The 17,371-nt window shown below is 41.1% G+C and overlaps 1 protein-coding gene across 6 annotated transcripts in view; it reads left to right on the top strand.

Annotated features, from left to right (window-relative positions):
• The window catches only part of LOC122561883 (semaphorin-3D), a 356,084-nt gene that overhangs the window by 130,979 nt on the left and 207,734 nt on the right, over positions 1 to 17,371 (top strand). For all 6 annotated transcript variants that reach the window (XM_087999320.1, XM_043714212.2, XM_087999319.1 and 3 more), the window contains exon 3: positions 12,355 to 12,515. In XM_087999320.1, coding sequence (XP_087855446.1) covers positions 12,355 to 12,515 — 161 coding nt within the window. The remainder of the gene's footprint in view (positions 1 to 12,354; positions 12,516 to 17,371) is intronic.

Below are 17,371 nucleotides of genomic sequence, written 5' to 3'. Positions count from 1 at the left end.
ACATTGTCCACATCAATCAATCTCCATTAATGTTTAGATGAGAGAAATCACAGTAGCCTTGGAATAAGCACTGTGCACCCTAATTGCCTATTTATCAAAATACAAATTTATGTGTTGTAATGCTCATTTTAATATTTTCACAACATTATTACAAATCTTAGTTGTGGAAAGAAAAAGTTTAAATAGACTGTGATTAATTATTTCTTTAAGGTGCGCTAAAGGTTAAAGACATTTCCCCAGGATCAATGGTTTTAATTTGCAGAAATCTGAGCTATTGCAGGGGAACAACAATATTTGGCTTTTGTCCATTAGAAATTAGCTGCATTTTGGGATTTAGGAATTTTATTATAACAATTTAAGCTCCTTCTAGTCCTCAGAAAGACACATGGACAATGCTATTGACTTGTACTGATTGTGGAAGTGTTGGTGTTTATAAATTTCCAGCAAGTAAATAAACTAGTTGTTTGGTTTGTGACTGCAAACTGTTGCCTGCCTGTAACTATGTGCTTAGCAGTGGTTAGCTTAATTACAACTTAAACAGGAAATCAAATGTCCCTTTGGACCCAAGTGGCTTTAGTGGATTAATCTTTCAATGCAGACTAGTCATGGTTCATGGAATTGAGGAACTGTAATTGTAACTTTAACTTTCCTGTTCATTCTTCTCAGGATATTCCTGAAAAAATTAATCTGAGTGAGATGAATGTGTTAACTCTTTCAGCACTTCATGTTGATGATGCTCACATTATTCCTTGTTCATTCTTTTGAATCAAGTTCCCCTTTCAATGAAGCAGATGCAGTCAATCAACAGCAAGACACAAGCTCAGATTGAAACAACATATTACAGATGCTGCAAATCTGAAACAAATCCACACAATGCTGGAGAAACTCAGCAGGTCTGGCAGCATCTGTAGAGCGAGAAAACATTTTGAGTTCCAACATGACTCTTCTTCAGAACTGAAAGGGCTTGGAAAATAGTTGTCTCTCTACTTTTAACAGAAGCAGATGAGGAGCGAGAGGAATAGATGGCATGGAGACCCAGTGCAAAAGACAAATGAGTTGTTAGTTATAGTGTAAGAAAAATAGAGAAGTAAAATAAGGTGAGAAAGGGAGAGAACAGGCCCTCTCTGCTTGGAGCAAAGACAATAACATACAAATAAGATGTGGGGAGTGTGGGGAATGTGATTTGCAAGTGCTCAGGCTCAAACAGTATGGAGTTCAATGTTGAGTCTTGGAGGCTGTAATGCACCTCTTGTTCCTTGAGTGTGTGTTGTGCTTCACTAACAACAGTAAAAATATTCTCTCTCATTGTTCAGTAACATGCTGACAGTCAATGGACATGGCTTTGCAGAGAACGGTTGGTGTCAGTGGAAGTCATTACCTTGAACAGGGAAGAGCAGGTAGATATCCAGCCAGGAGCAATGCGTCTAAAGATAATGATGTAAAATCTTCATGCTATTGTGTAACATTTCAATATTAGTCCTGACTGACTTGGTGTTGCTTGGAAGACTTTGCTTATTCAAATGACCATCCTGTTTATCTGCATAACCAGTCACTTTGTATAACATGCACTTTTATGTGGGTAGATCACAGTGTGAAGCACTTGAGACATTTTGATTTGGCATTTGATCAATTCCTGATGAAGAGCTTATGGTCAAAACATCGATTTTCCTATTCTTCAGATGCTGCCTGACCGGCTGTGCTTTTCCAGCACCACACTCTTTGCCTCTGATCTCCTGCAGTGCTCACTTTCTCCCATTTGGGCAATGTAGACAGGTTTTACCTTGTGATTCATTTCTGCTAATCCTTCCTCAGGACATCTTTTCCTTTCTTCTTCCGTGGACTCTGGGTGTCACTGATGAGGCCCCCATTTTTACTCCATCCCTAATTGTCTGAGTGACTTTCATGGGCCATCTCTTAAGGAAATTAAGGGTCAACTACATCGCTATGGGTGTGGAGTTACATGGGCCAGATCAGACAAAGATGGCAGATTTCCTTCCCTCAAGAGTATTAGTGAACCAGATGGCTTTTAACAAGAGACAGTAGTATTATGGCCACCATTAGACTAGATTGTAATTTATTAATTGAATTCAGATTTCACCATCTGCTATATTGAAATTCAAGCCTGTGTTCCCAGAGCATTAACATCGGCCTCTGGGTTAACAGTCCTGTGATATAATCATTATCCCACCACATCCCCATTAATACTGGGTATATTTCCTCAAGTTTGACTAAAGTATAAATTCAAAATCAATATTTTAGTTTTTCTGCACAGATATTTGAATTAAAACACTCAGAAAAGTCTCTTCCTATATTGAATTTACTGAAATGCAAACAGGAAAATCAGACATGTTTATATTGAGTTGGCCAGTCAATGGTGAACGAACCATTTTTATTGGTGGGTTGCCAATGCAACTTCAACCATTTGGCCAATATTTTGTTGTGTTTGCACTAGATCTTCTCAAATCCTGAATGATGTGGGTAATGGCAAGTCAGTTGGGAAAAATATGGTGAAAGTGGAAAAATGAGACTCTTGACATTGAGAGGAAATGGTCTGGTTTTGGATCCAAGGTTCAACTGGTGAGTTGAGAATCTTTCTGGTGAGTGGTGAGAAGCCTAACCTCCTGCATTACTGTCGGATTTATATGGTTTTGTTGATGTCCCAGTGATGGAAAGATACCAGACACCAAGAATTCCTGACACAAAAGTGCCTCCAACTCAACACTTGTTCCTCTGGTCTCCATCTTGGGTAATAGTTCCCAACACCTCTGGGCACACTCCATGGGCAGTGAGCTCCTGTTACCCCTGTCCTCAAAGGCTGGCTTTGGACATGTACCATCCTCACCATATCATGACACACTGAGTCACTTGGTATATAGGTCTCCATTTCAATGCTGCACTTTGGAGCACATTGACCCTCTACACTGCTATGCTGCTACCAGGCTGCATTTACAGAGACATACACCCATCTTATGGGTTAGAGCTGGCCTCACCTCCAGGTCCTTAGCTGGCTGTCTCAGCACACACTCCCTTTGCATTAACTTGGATTACTGACATCTCTGCTCTCTCTGTTGGCACCTTGCTGCCTTAATCCAATCTTGCGGGCTCAATTATCTTTCTGTCTTGTCATGCCTTTTAGGCAAAGACAAAGTTAAGCAGTTTGTCATGGTTACCAGTGCTGTCAGCACTGTGGTACCTACATCTCGTATCTACACTGTGTGCCAGCACCTTTCCCAGGAGACCGCACTGAATGTGCTTCAAGCAGGTGGTCATGTCTCAAGGTCTAAGGGAATAGTTGTCAGTCAAATCAAGGGGATTGTCATCAGTCAGGGGTCCCACCACAATCAGTCAAAAACAGTGCCTGGTCTCAGGCCAGGGGCTTGGACACTGCCAGTCAGGCACTTGAGATATTTAGAGCCAGCGGTTCCATATTAGTACAGTCCAAGGTGTGGGCCACAGTCAGTCCTGAACAGTGGCAGGATGTTATGCTGCACTGGCTGCTAAGGGAAGAGTAGCACTCCATTAGACAGATCTCTAACATGGCTCGGTGTCTAAGGATGCATAATCTGTGTAGCTTCATTCTTATAGCCGCAGTTACATCAGTGGTCAGTCAGACAGGTGATGATGGAAAAGAGCAATACATTTCAGGAATGTGAGCTTGAATTCCCCCTTCGTCAGGTGTTACGCTCTGAAAGCTTGCAGTTTCAAATAAACCTTTTGGACTATAGCCTGGTGTCATGTGATTTCTGACTTTGTCCACCCTGGTCCAACACTGGCACCTCCACACAATGTGAATGGGAAGGAGATGATTAATGTTTTGGGTAAGACCTGTCTCAAGATGGAGAGAACTAATGGAGTTATTTGGTCTTATAACAATGAATTATTTAATTTGAGTTGAATTTTTAAAAAGTACACAATGGGGAATTTCAGCTTTGATGAAAGAGTAGAGGAAGCTGAGAGGTCATTTATTTGGGATGTATAAAATTCTGAAAGGCTTTGATGGAATGATATATGACAAATCTATTTCAGCAGATAGATCAATAAGCAAGATGTGGATTCAAAGTAATTGATAGAATGATTAAAGGAGAGTATTTGGAAACTCACCACCTGAAAGAGAGGGAGAGACAGGAAGCTTCATTGCTTTTAGAAAGCTCTAAGAAATGAACTGGAGGTATCAGAACAGGGGCAGGAGAGCAAGCACAGGTATCTGGGATTAGACCGGACTCTTCTATCTCAGCTCGCACATACATGATGGGGCTTCTGGTCTGTAAATATTTCAATTTTGCTACAAATTTGTACCTCTAGTGGTTAAATGCTTTGAAATGTATGCACTAAAATCAGTACTAATAACTAACTCACCTTTACTTTTCATAACCCTCGGACTGTCTGGAGCTGTTAGAGTTATAGCAACTAGAGTAGGCCTTTCAGCTCCTTCACCTTGTCTGCTATTCGTTGGCTGGTGTGTATCCTAATTCTAATTACCATTTTGCTACAGATCCTTTCTGCCATTGTCTGGCAAATATTTCTCAATCACAATTTTGAAATTACTACTCAGCCTCATCTATTGCTTTTCGTAAGGGTGGTTCGACTATCCGTTGTTGTTTCCTACCTTGTTGCCATAGTAACCAAACTGTGAGCACTGTCCTCAATGAATCCACACCTTATTTCCCAATCTATATTTATATAGAAAACATTAAATGAATTATATGGCATGGTTTTATGTTTTCATCCGTCAAAACTGTCACTATGGTTAATTAGTACCTGTGAACGTGTGAAATATTATGGTGGCCTACTACTTAGAGAAGATCCTTAAATTCATATTAATCAGATTTCGAATCATTTCCCCTTGATCCTGCTCAGCTCTCGGTCTGCCTTACCATGTGTTCTCCATTCTCAGTAGCTTTAAGCCATTGCCCCATCACTTACTTGAATTTCTCAAATATTCAAACCTTTTTTCTCTAAATTTTGAAAATCACTGAATTTGCCAGAAAATTCAACTCAATATGATAGTAGTAAACATAATGCTTGCAAAATACATTCCAAGTCAGGTATGTAGACCAAGGGCTAAATATTTAAAATGGAAAAATACAGAAAGGGTGTAATTTTTTATGCATGTGCCATGTTCCACTCTGAATTGTTTTGATTTATAACATCCATTCTTTGTAAAGCACAGTGGCACACAGCCCAAAGGATACTATCATTTCCAGCCCCTTTTGTGTACTATGGCAGTATCTTGTTCAAGTTTTCTTTTCATCTCTAATACTCAGAATTGTAAAGGTCAATAAGCCAGCTGTTTCCAAACCACTACACAAGTTAGTTTATCTATTGTCTTGTTGTTTTGATGTAATTGGTAGCACAAGGCAAAAAAAAGTTAAACGTCAAGCTGGGTTTGTAGACATCTGATCAGGTAACTGTTACTGTTAAATAATATTACTCTTGGGGCTTGTGGACTAATTAGCATTTATTTCTGCTGCATTCAGGCAAGCACTGAACAATTAAGTGTTCAAACTTCCCATGAAAGAGCTGCCTCTTCATTCACGCATCACTTGTATTGGATGAAGTCAGATTTGGAGCAATTTGAAGTTGACCCTTCCCTGATGCTGTCACCTCCATCTGAGCCAGTTCAAAAATCCACTGTCAGAATTATCCAGAAAATTCAAAAAGAGCAATTAAAATTTCAAAGTGCTTTTATATTTAAAATTGTTAATCAGAGTAATTGTTCTGCATTAGTAAGTACTGTAATATAAACTGATATTTTTGTGTGTAAGTTAATCAAATCTTGTACAAAAAAACAAAATGTTCATTTGAAATGCATTTTGTCATTTTTGTTTTGTTCTTTTCATGAGCGGCATCTTTCTTCAAGCAATATTTCCCTTTGCAAATAGCCACTGACCCTCTTTAAGCAAAGTGTTATCGGAAGAACTGCATGATCAAACTGGACCTTTCTCCTCTGATTTTTGCCATTTGTATTCAGTCCTTATAGGAGGTAACACTAGGAGATTTTCAAAGATGACTGTTATACAGCAGCTCTGTTTATTTACCTCTTTCTCCAACCTAGATCCAGTCTGCATTGTCTGACTGCTGTGCTTAATAAATGCCATGCCCTTTTGAACTCCAGCAACAACTATCCATGTTGTTCCATGGAGTGATGTGGCAGACCAGCCCTGAGTTTCTTCATGATTCCTACTCAGCACACCAGACAGTGGGCAAAATCGTTTCCCTCTGTCGTTTAGCAGACCAACCAATATTTCCAGTGACTGCTCTGTGGCCAGAGTCTGTGTAAATTTTGAGAATGGGATTGCAAACTGAATTTCCCAATTGAAGACTCTAACTTTCTAGAGTGTTTCAGGTAACTGCCTGCCCATTGGGGATCATGTTTTACAGGGTGATCGCTTCAGTAAATTAAAAGTAGCTGAGCTCTCTGCTGTAAAGGTTGTCATGCCTTCTAATGCTGTGCAAGTGTCAGGTCTTCAGATGTTACTGTGTCAATGTCTGAAATGTGCTGCAACACTTATAAATAAATACAAATGTGAAGCCAGGGTTCATTTCAATTGAAACGCCGACTGAATGTGACAATGTTTGTTTTTTCTTATTTTCGTGGCACCATTTGCAAATGTAGCTCTCAGCTGGGCACCGAGCCAGCACCCGGAGTTAGCAGGGAAAAAAAATTCATCTTGTTCAATATTGTTCCGTCTTGCTCAATGCTTTACATTTTTTGTTTGTACAATAGCATCAGTGTATGGAGAAAGTGAAGATTGATTGAAGGTGATATTATCGGTGAAGGCAAGATGCCCACAGCCCTGACCATGACTCCAGATGTCAATGATAAATGTAACAGGAAGCCTGTTACCATCCTGGGATCTGACTTAATTTTGTTACTGACAAAGTTCTTTGATCAGTTGTTAATCTGCAGTAGGTTTTGACAGATGTGACCAAAAGCTTAAAAAAGACCCTAATGACTTCATTGGGTAATTTTATGTAAAAAAATTCTGAACTGCCATCTCTTCAACAACTATTTGGCAATGTGCTGATTCAAATGTTTGTATTTTTTATGGGTCAAAGAAGAACTTGAAGATATTGCTCTTAATTAATGTCAAATTGCCCTTCAACATTAGCACCATGGAGCCTACAGTACACACACTGTGACTGTCTCTACCCTAAAAATTAAAATACCTTGTAGTTAATGATCAGCACTTTTCCTGTTGTTTCCCTTCCAAAATCATTCTCAGGCTTTCAGTGTATATAAATGTAAGGATTAAATATAAGGAATTAAACATTTGCAAATGCATCCCAGGCAACATGTCAAATACTTCATTCGCATATTAAATTCACTGTAATTACAAAGCTATTAATTATCTTGACTTTTTTTTACAATATCAGTAATAATAATGTGATTGGCACATACATGTGCTTGGATTTCGATAGACTAATAATTAAAGTAATGAAATATTAGAAATGCAGGGTTCTAAACATATATTGACTAAATAAAGAGGAGTGCAGTTATTGTCTGGAATAATAAGACTGAGGCTTTCAGGCAGGATGTCACACAGAGCCGAGCTGTTTGATTCCGATTGATTCCTGTTAAGAATGGACTAAAATGTAGAGACTCGTCTCTCCCAGTACTGTACTTATAGCTGAAAACAGTGGAAACACTTTCTTTCAGTAAAGATTATGGGCTGGATTATTGCAAAATAGTATACTCTTGGGGTCTTTAAAAAGTGAATTGGGTGTATTATCCCACTCCTGTTCTTATTTATAGAGGTTCTGGTTTTGGACTGGGGTGGACAACGTCAGAAGTCACATGACAACAAGTTATAGTCCATCAGGTTTATTTGAAATCGCAAGCTTTCAGAGTGAAGTGTGTGTTTTCAAACAAACCTATTGGACTGTAACCTGATGTTGTGTGATTTCTGACCATTTTCTCCAGACAGAAACATAACTCACACAGGAGTAGAACTCCGTGGAATCATTTACAACTCGCGCTGAGTACAAACAGACCTCGTTTTCAGTGTTCCAATGGACTCGACCTGCTGTGTTGGAACTGAGAATTAATGGAGGAGCTATAAAAACTTTCAAATGGTGCAGAGATCTATTTTTGAATCATGGTCTGAAGTTATTTTAGTTACTAAGTCTTAAAAAGTTTTAACTTAAAGAAATGTAGCTGTACCTATCAGGTATTGTTTAAAACCAAACTGGAATGCATCATTGACAGGTTATTTGGTGTAGCTTAGCACACTCTTGTCCTCAATTCTTCTTTCAATTTCAGTAAGCTTCATTGACATTTCCTGGGGATGCTAAGGCCATAACTAATGTTTGACTGAGCTTCAAAACCTTCAGAAATAGTTTTATCAGAGGTTTTGGAGGGAAACGAGGTAGTGAGTATATATTTTGCTTTGCAGTTGGAAAGTTTAGGTCTTGTGTTTGAAAATGAGTTCTGAAATAACTCCACAGAGGCCAGTATCCCGTCACCAAGCCTGTCTTTATTTGCACATGCACAGTACATCACACTGTCCCAACTAACTCAGAGCTGGCTCTGAGAGTGAGCAGAACCCCTGACACTCCTGTTTGTATCTGTCAGCCAGGGCTCCCTGATTGGACCAGGTTAATAGCCCCAATTAGGGAACTCATGTTCTATGAGGTCCACCTGATTAGCCTCATTCCAATCACTGCAGAGGCTTGAGCTCAAAAAATCAAACCCCACGCTACCATCTAGTGCAATGCTATCTTGTCAGGGGTAAAAACAATGACTGCAGATGCTGGAAACAAGATTCTGGATTAGTGGTGCTGGAAGAGCACAACAGTTCAGGCAGCATCCAAGGAGCTTCGAAATTGACGTTTCGGGCAAAAGCCATTCCTGATGAAGGTCTTTTGCCCGAAACATTGATTTCGAAGCTCCTTGGATCCTGCCTGAACTGCTATGCTCTTCCAGCACCACTAATCCAGTATCTTGTCAGGGGGACTATTGCATCAAGAAATGTCAAACTGAGACTTGTCTGCCCACTCAGCTGAACATGCAAGAAATCACAGCACAGGTTCAAATGAGATTTATGCAATTCCTTCTTATTGTCCTGGTCAATAGTTGTCTCTGAACTAACATCATAAAAACCTTTATTTGGCCATAAAAAACCTGCTGAAAAAGACACACTTTGTTGAAATGTTTTACTTTGCACTCATCAGGACCATTTGCATGAATAGACATTCAAGGGTAAAGCAAATATTTGTACCATATGAGATGGCAGATTAGTTAGCAATTGCACTCTCCTTAACAGAGGCTTTGCCATGGTGAATGCACCAGTTAAATGAAAATTGACAGTTAACTGCCATATTTTGTTTAAATTTTAAATACGCCTCGTTGACACAGTTTGGTCAAGGCTGTCACCTATTCCAATGAGTAGAAACTGGTGCAGTGCATGAATATATTATTTTGTTGTGTAAAGAATGGGCCCCTGTTCATTCATACATGGAGCTTTCTGTCCATGATCCCTCTCAGTTTGTTTTCTTGTGTGGGAACCTCAGAGGTACGTATGTGGCAGTGACTTTCTAAAACTGACCATCAATGCTGGGATCAGAGCAGCACACTGATCAGTGAGTGGATACCCTCAGAGCAGCTCAGACGGGACATAAATAGAAATTGCTGGAAAAGCTCAGCAATGTCTGGCAGCTTCTGTGGTGAGAAATCAAGTTAATGTTTCAGGTAGAGTAATCCTACTTCAGAACAGAGGAAAGGTCACTCGCCACAAAATGTTAGCTCGGATTTCTCTCCACAGTTGCTGCCAGATCTACTGAGCATTTCTAGCACATCTATTTTTGTCTCTAAGTTACAACATCCACAGTTTTTTCAGTTTTGATTTAGCTCAGGTGGGATGTTGCTGCCAGTATATGCAAGTATGTCATAATGTCTTTTCCATGATAAAACAGATTTGATGTTTAACACATTCTAGTTTGTCGGACCCTGGGTATGTGCAAATTAATTGTTTCCCACATTACAATAGTGACTTCAAAAATTCTTCATTGAGGGGACTCAGTGATGTAGTGGCAATGTCACTGGATCCAGAAGCCCAAACTGATGTTTTGCCACATTGGTTTGATTTGCACCCATAGCAGGTGGTGACATTTGAAGTCAAAGAAGAAAAGATTCTGGAATGAAAAGCCAATCTCAACATTGGTATATAAAAAAAACATCTAGTTCACTAATGTCCATAAGGGAACAAAATCATGATCCTCACCTGGTCTGGTCTCCATGTGACTCCAGGCCCACAGCAATATGGCCGACTCTTAATTGGCTTGAGTGCCAATTGATTCAAGTCAAGTTGAGATGAGTAACAAATGCAGGGCTTGCCAGTGATGCCCATATCCCATACAGGAGTTTTTAAAAGCTGTAAAACACTAGAGAGCATCGTGAGGTCAGGAAAGGCATTTTCAGAATTCCAGTTGTTCTCCTTTAAGCACAAGCTCCCTGCATTGGGGGCAGTGCAGGGAATCCGCTGAAGGCTGTAAGGTGGCAAGGCAAGAATGGAAAGAAACAACAAATGGAAAGGAACGCCGTTGTTGAGGAGGGGAAGTTCTCTATCTGCTCAGAGCAGGAAGATATTTATTGTTGATACTTGGAAGAAGCAAATATTCTAATCCAATGCATGCAGCAATACAGCAGTGCAGCATCCCAAACATTATGCTGGTACGTTATATATAACTCCTGATTTGAATCATAGTTGAAAATGAATTTTAACTGAAGTTCTTTCAACTTAGTGGTTAGCAATACTGACTGATGGGTCTAAACAAGACACAGGAAATCTTACATCCACTGTCATTTGGAAAGGAAACAGGTATTGTACTCATTGCTCTATAGGTTAACCTTATCTGAGCTGATATTGAATACCTGATATCCCCATGTCAGATACAGGACAATAGTCCCATTAAACCTTCGAGTGAGGGAATCACTGCTTTTCTTTCAATTGGCTGTAATTCTAATTGCTGAGACTCTGACCACTCGGACCTGTCAATCAGCATTGAAATAAAAACAACAGTGAGGTCTCCTGTAGCGGGGACACATAATAAAGAAGCACACTGAAATTTTTAAATGGTCTTTTTAGGAAAGGGGACATTTTACATTGAAGGAAAACAGTTGATAAAACATTGCAGTGTATTCAGCTCTGATTAGCTGAGATTAAATGGGACAGACATAACTTCCGATCCACTGTATCCACTGATTGAGAGAAAGTAACAGCTTCTGTTGTCCTTTTATTATTGAGAAACAGCAGTCTGTCAGAAGTTAGACATTCCACCAACTGATAATTTGGTTTGACATCATTCAGTATTGATTTACTGATTAAAAAAGTCAACAATTGAAAAAGTGTTCATTTCAAATAACGTCAGATCCGAGCATCTCTATAAAGGAGATGTTCTTTCTAGATTTGAGAGTTATATAGAGAAGCTAGTTTTGTCTACGACATAATCCAAAATGGTGAGCCCATCCCATCTGCTGGAGAAATGGCTCTGGCTGTCTTACACAGAATACCACCGTATCACTGCACCTTCTCGAAGCTCCAGCCTTCATGACTCCAGGTGGTTCCTCTGAATCAGATAGCTTCACGACCAGGTCTTTGAAGGACCACGAGAAATATCACGGTAAGGCCAAAACAATCGTAAATCCGATGTGAGTTACTCCTCATAGTGTCTCAGTCAGTGACTGAATTACTGATGGCATCAAAAATATCATGTATCATCACTGCACAAAGATTTGTTTCCAAATTAAGTAAAGACATCAAGCCTATCAAAAGGTGCTGATGGTTTAGTGGAATTGCCATTGATCAAGTCATCTGGAGACTGAGGCAATGCTCTGAGGATGGAGTTTGAATCCTGCTGATGGTGGAATTGGCACTCAATAAATGTCTGCAAGTCAGACTCTAATGATGACAGTAAAATCATTGTCAGGAGGGAGGGGGAAAATCTGGCTCACTAATTTCCTTTAGGGAAGGAAACTGCCATCCTTACCTGCTGTAGCCCACATGTGATTCCAGATTCACAGCAAAGTGATTGATTCTTAACTGCCCTCTGGGCAAGAAACGCTGGCCCACAAAACTAACCGCCAACAGGTGAATGTCTTTTTTTCCAATGAGACACCAACAGCAGGATTGAGTATTTTCAAATTGGACAATGGGTGACAATTTCTGATTGTAACAACTCTCATTCTTGTCAGAAAAACATATCTGTTCAGATTTGCAAATAAGGAGTTGCTAAAAGTGGAACCTCTGCAGACCTACCAGCTGTGATCATGTTGTGCTACTGCACACATCAAAGAAACAAAGGAGGGATTTGGAAATATTTTCAATAATGGAAGCATTCTTGTTCTTTTCTCAGATTTGCTGGTCTCCAACAGCTGCATCCAATTCCTCGGCTCGGCTGAAGGCTTAGATTTTCAGACCCTGTTGCTTGATGAGGAGCGAGGGAGACTGTTAGTAGGAGCCAAGGACCACATCTTCCTACTCAACTTGGATGATCTGAACAAAAACATCAGAAAGGTCAGAGAACATCACTCGGGTTATTTGCCTGAATTTAAATTCATTTTATTTCTTTACCATTCCAAAAACAAAATATCAATTTCCTTGGGCTATGCTCGAGATCATTCCCATTTATCACAGAGATCATATCAAATAGGTACTGGACCATCATGAATGCTGGTACATTGGAGGTTCTACTTTGGCACACTTATTCAGTTGGCACACTTGAGTCACTGCTGCATATCCGCACAGCATTTTGCATCAACAAAGCTTTTAAATGTTTTAAACCTGAACTCCTGGGGTCAGCTCACTAGATATATTCAAGAGGGAGCTGGACAAAGCTCTTGGGGCTAAAAGGACCAAGGGGTATGGTGAGAAAGTGGAATGGGATACTGAGATTGCATGATCATCCATTATCATATTGAATGGTGGCACAGGCTCGAAAGGCCGAATGGCCTACTCCTGTACCCCTTCTCTATGTTTTTGTGTTTCTATGACAGTGATCATATTACTACTTGTGGGAACTTGCTGTATGTAAATCGGCTGCTTCAAATCCTACATTTCAACAGTGACCACTTTATATAGTTCACTGTAAAACTCATCTGAACATAAACAGCCATGAACAGCACTAATATTTCTTTTGCAGTGAAGTGAATGGTATAACGACATGGGGTAATTTACACTTCAGATGGAGACTGTTTGGCCCTCGAGGTCATTCTCGATCCCTTGGATATATCCAGACGGTTCCACTCCCTTGCCCAATCCTCATCAGCCTGTAACTTTATTTTGCACATTGCTCATCCAGTTACCTCTGGAAATCATTGATTCTTTCAACATCCACCAGCCTCAGGGGCAAAACAATCCAGGCCTTTACCATTCGCTGTTAAAAAATGTTCTTACTCACACTTTCCCTGCATACTTTGCTCAAAATTTGAAATCTGTGTCCTCTGGTCCTTGTAAAATCAACTACTTGGAAGAGATTTTCCTTGCCTAGCTTACTTCAACATGTCATGATCTTGCACATATCTATATGATGTTCCCCTGATCACATCTCCTGCAAGGAGAGCGGCCCCAGCCTTTCCAACCTAAGACCATTAGACCATGAGACATAGGAGCGGAAGTAAGGCCATTCGGCCCATCGAGTCCACTGCGCCATTCAATCATGGCTGATGGGTATTTCAATCCACTTACCCGCATTCTCCCCGTAGCCCTTAATTCCTTGTGACATCAAGAATTTATCAATCTCTGCCTTGAAGACATTTAGCGTCCCGGCCTCCACTGCACTCTGCGGCAATGAATTCCACATGCCCACCACTCTCTGGCTGAAGAAATGTCTCTGCATTTCTGTTCTGAATTTACCCCCTCTAATTCTAAGGCTGTGTCCACGGGTCCTAGTCTCCTTGCCTAACAGAAACAATTTCTTAGCGTCCACCCTCTCCAAGCCATGTATTATCTTGTAAGTTTCTATTAGATCTCCCCTTAATCTTCTAAACTCCAATGAATACAATCCCAGGATCCTCAGCCGTCCCTCATATGTTAGACGTACCATTCCAGGGATCATCCATGTGAATCTCCGCTGGACACACTCCAGTGCCAGTATGTCCTTCCTGAGGTGTGGGGACCAAAACTGGACACAGTACTCCAAATGGGGCCTAACCAGAGCTTTGTAAAGTCTCAGTAGCACAACGGTGCTTTTATATTCCAACCCTCTTGAGAAAAATGACAACATTGCATTCGCTTTCTTAATCACGGACTCAACCTGCATGTTTACCTTTAGAGAATCCTCAACTAGCACTCCCAGATCCCTCTGTACTTTGGCTTTATGAATTTTCTCACCGTTTAGAAAATAGTCCATGCTTGTGTTCTTTTTTCCAAAGTGCAAGACCTCGCATTTGCTCACATTGAATTCCATCAGCCATTTCGTGGACCACTCTTCCAAACTGTCTAGATCCTTCTGCAGCCTCCCCACCTCCTCAGTACTACCTGCCTGTCCACCTAACTTTGTATCATCGGCAAACTTTGCTAGAATGCCCCAGTCCCTTCATCCAGATCATTAATATATAATGTGAACAGCTGTGGTCCCAGCACCGAACCTGCGGGACACCGCTTGTCACCGGCTGCCATTCCAAAAAAGAACCCTTTATCCCAACTCTCTGCCTTCTGTCAGACAGCCAATCCTCAATCTATACCAGTAGCTCATCTCAAACACGATGGACCCTCACCTTGCTCAGCAGCCTCCTGTTGGCACCTTATCAAAGGCCTTTTGGAAGTCTAGGTAGACCACATCCACTGCGTTTCCCTGGTCTAACCTACTGTCACCTCTTCAAAGAATTCCAACAGGTTTGTCAGGCATGACCTCCCCTTATTAAATCCCATGTTGACTTGTTCTAATCTGACCCTGCTCTTCCCAGAATTTAGAAACCTCATCCTTAATGATGGATTCTAGAATTTTACCAACAACCGAGGTTAGGCTAATTGGCCTATACTTTTCCATCTTTTGTCTTGATCCATTCTTGAACAAGGGGGTTACAACAGCGATCTTCCAATCATCTGGGACTTTCCCTGACTCCAGTGACTTTTGTAAGATCTTAACCAACGCCTCCGCTATTTCCTCAGCCACCTCCCTCAGAACTCTAGGATGTCGTCCATCGGGACCAGGAGATTTATCAATTTTAAGACCTTTTAGCTTTTCTAGCACTTTCTCTTTTGTAATGGCAACCATACTCAGCTCAGCCCCCTGACTCCCTTTAATTGTTGGGATATTACTCATGTCTTCCACTGTGAAGACTGATGCAAAGTACTTATTAAGTTCTCCTGCTATTTCCTTATCTCCCATCACTAGGCTTCCAGCATCAGTTTGAAGTGGCCCAATGTCTACGCTTGCCTGTCGTTTGCATTTTATGTATTGAAAGAAACTTTTACTATCATTTCTAATATTACTGGCTAGCCTACCTTCATATTTGATCCTCTCCTTCCTTATTTCTCTCTTTGTTATCCTCTGTTTTTGTAGCCTTCCCAATCTTCTGATTTCCCAGTGCCTTGGACCACTTTATAGGATCTCCCTTTCTCTTTGATACATTTCCTGACTTCCTTTGTCAGTCATGGCTGTCTAATCCCTCCCCGGATAATCTTTCTCTTCTTGGGGATGAACCTCTGTACAGTGTCCTCAATTTTACCCACAAACTCCTGCCATTTTTGCTCTACTGTCTTCCCTGCTAGGCTCTGCTTCCAGTCTATTTTCGTCAGTTCCTCTCTCATGCCCTCATAATTACCTTTATTTAACTGTAACACCATTACATCCGATTTTGCCTTCTCTCTTTCAAACTGCAGACTGAACTCTACCATATTATGATCACTGCTTCCTAAGTGTTCCCTTACTTTAAGATTTTTTTTATAAAGTCTGGTTCATTACATAGTACTAGGTCCAGAATAGCCTGCTCTCTTGTGGGCTCCATGACAAGCTGTTCCAAAAAGCCATCCTGTAAACATTCCATGAATTCCCTTTCTTTGGATCCACTGGCAACATTATTTACCCAGTCCACCTGCATATTGAAGTCCCCCATGATCACCGTGACCTTGCCTTTCTGACATGCCTTCTCTATTTCCCAGTACATGTTGCGCCTCTGGTCCTGACCACTGTTAGGAGGTCTGTACATGACTCCCATTATGGTTTTTTTGCCTTTGTGGTTCCTCAATTCCACCCACACAGACTCCACATCATCCGACGCTATGTCATTCAGTGCCATAGATTTAATTTTGTTCTTAACTAACAAGGCAACCCCACCCCCTCTGCCCACCTCTCTGTCTTTTCAATAAGTTGAAAACCCTTGGATGTTTAACTGCCAGTCCTGACCCCCCTGAAACCACGTCTCTGTGATGCCTACCACATCATAATCATTCACGATGATCTGTGCCATTAGTTCATCTGCTTTGTTACGAATGCTACGAGCATTCAGGTAAAGTGCCTTAATGCTAACTTTCTTATCATTAGAGATATTGGAAGTCATAAGATGTCCTAAGTTATCTTTCCTTTTTGCTGCATTCCCAGTCTGTCTCAAGTTTAAATCCGCCTGCACATATGCTATCCTGCTGCTTATCTTTCCATTTAACTCCATACTCCCTGTCGCTTTCACTTTCCCTTCCCCCCAACTCAGAAGTTTAAAGTCCTACTGACCACCCTATTTATCCTCTTCGCTAGAACATTGGTACCTGATCGGTTCAGGTGAAGACCGTTCCAATGGTACAGATCCCCCCTGTTCCAAAACTGATGCCAATGCCCCATGAAGTGGAATCCCTCTTTCCCACACCAATCCCTTAACCACGTGTTTACTTCCCTAATTTTCTTATCCCTATGCCAATTGGCACGTGGCTCAGGCAGTAATCTGGAGATTATGACCCTTGGGGACCTGTACTTCAATTTCCTTCCTAGTGCTCGATAGTCCCCAAACAGGTTCTCCACCCTAGCTTTGCCTATGTTGTTAGTCCCAACGTGGACCACAATAACTGGATCCTCTCCCTCCCGCTCCAATATCCTTTCAAGCCGGTCAGAGATGTCCCGAACCCTGGCACCGGGCAGGCAACACACCATGCGAGACTCCCGATCCGGCTTGCAAAGGATACTATCTGTCCCCCTAATTATAGAATCCCCTATAACAACTACTTGTCTTTTTGCTCCCCCCTCTTGAATGGCCTTCTGCCCCATGGTGCCATGGTCAGCTGGCTCATCCTGTCCAGAGCCTTTTCCTCATCCGTACAGGGAGCAAGAATCTCATACCTGTTGGACAAGGTCAAGGGCTGAGGCTCCTGCACTAAGCTTGCTACTAAATGCCCTTCCAACTCAAGAACTATCCTGGTAAACCTTCTCTGTATTCTCCCAC

Source organism: Chiloscyllium plagiosum, unplaced genomic scaffold (assembly GCF_037043375.1).
Source record: "Chiloscyllium plagiosum isolate Xiang-an unplaced genomic scaffold, Cpla_swu_hap1 HiC_scaffold_23, whole genome shotgun sequence".
NCBI classification, from domain to species: domain Eukaryota; kingdom Metazoa; phylum Chordata; class Chondrichthyes; order Orectolobiformes; family Hemiscylliidae; genus Chiloscyllium; species Chiloscyllium plagiosum.
This window is presented reverse-complemented; position numbering and strand designations above follow the sequence as displayed.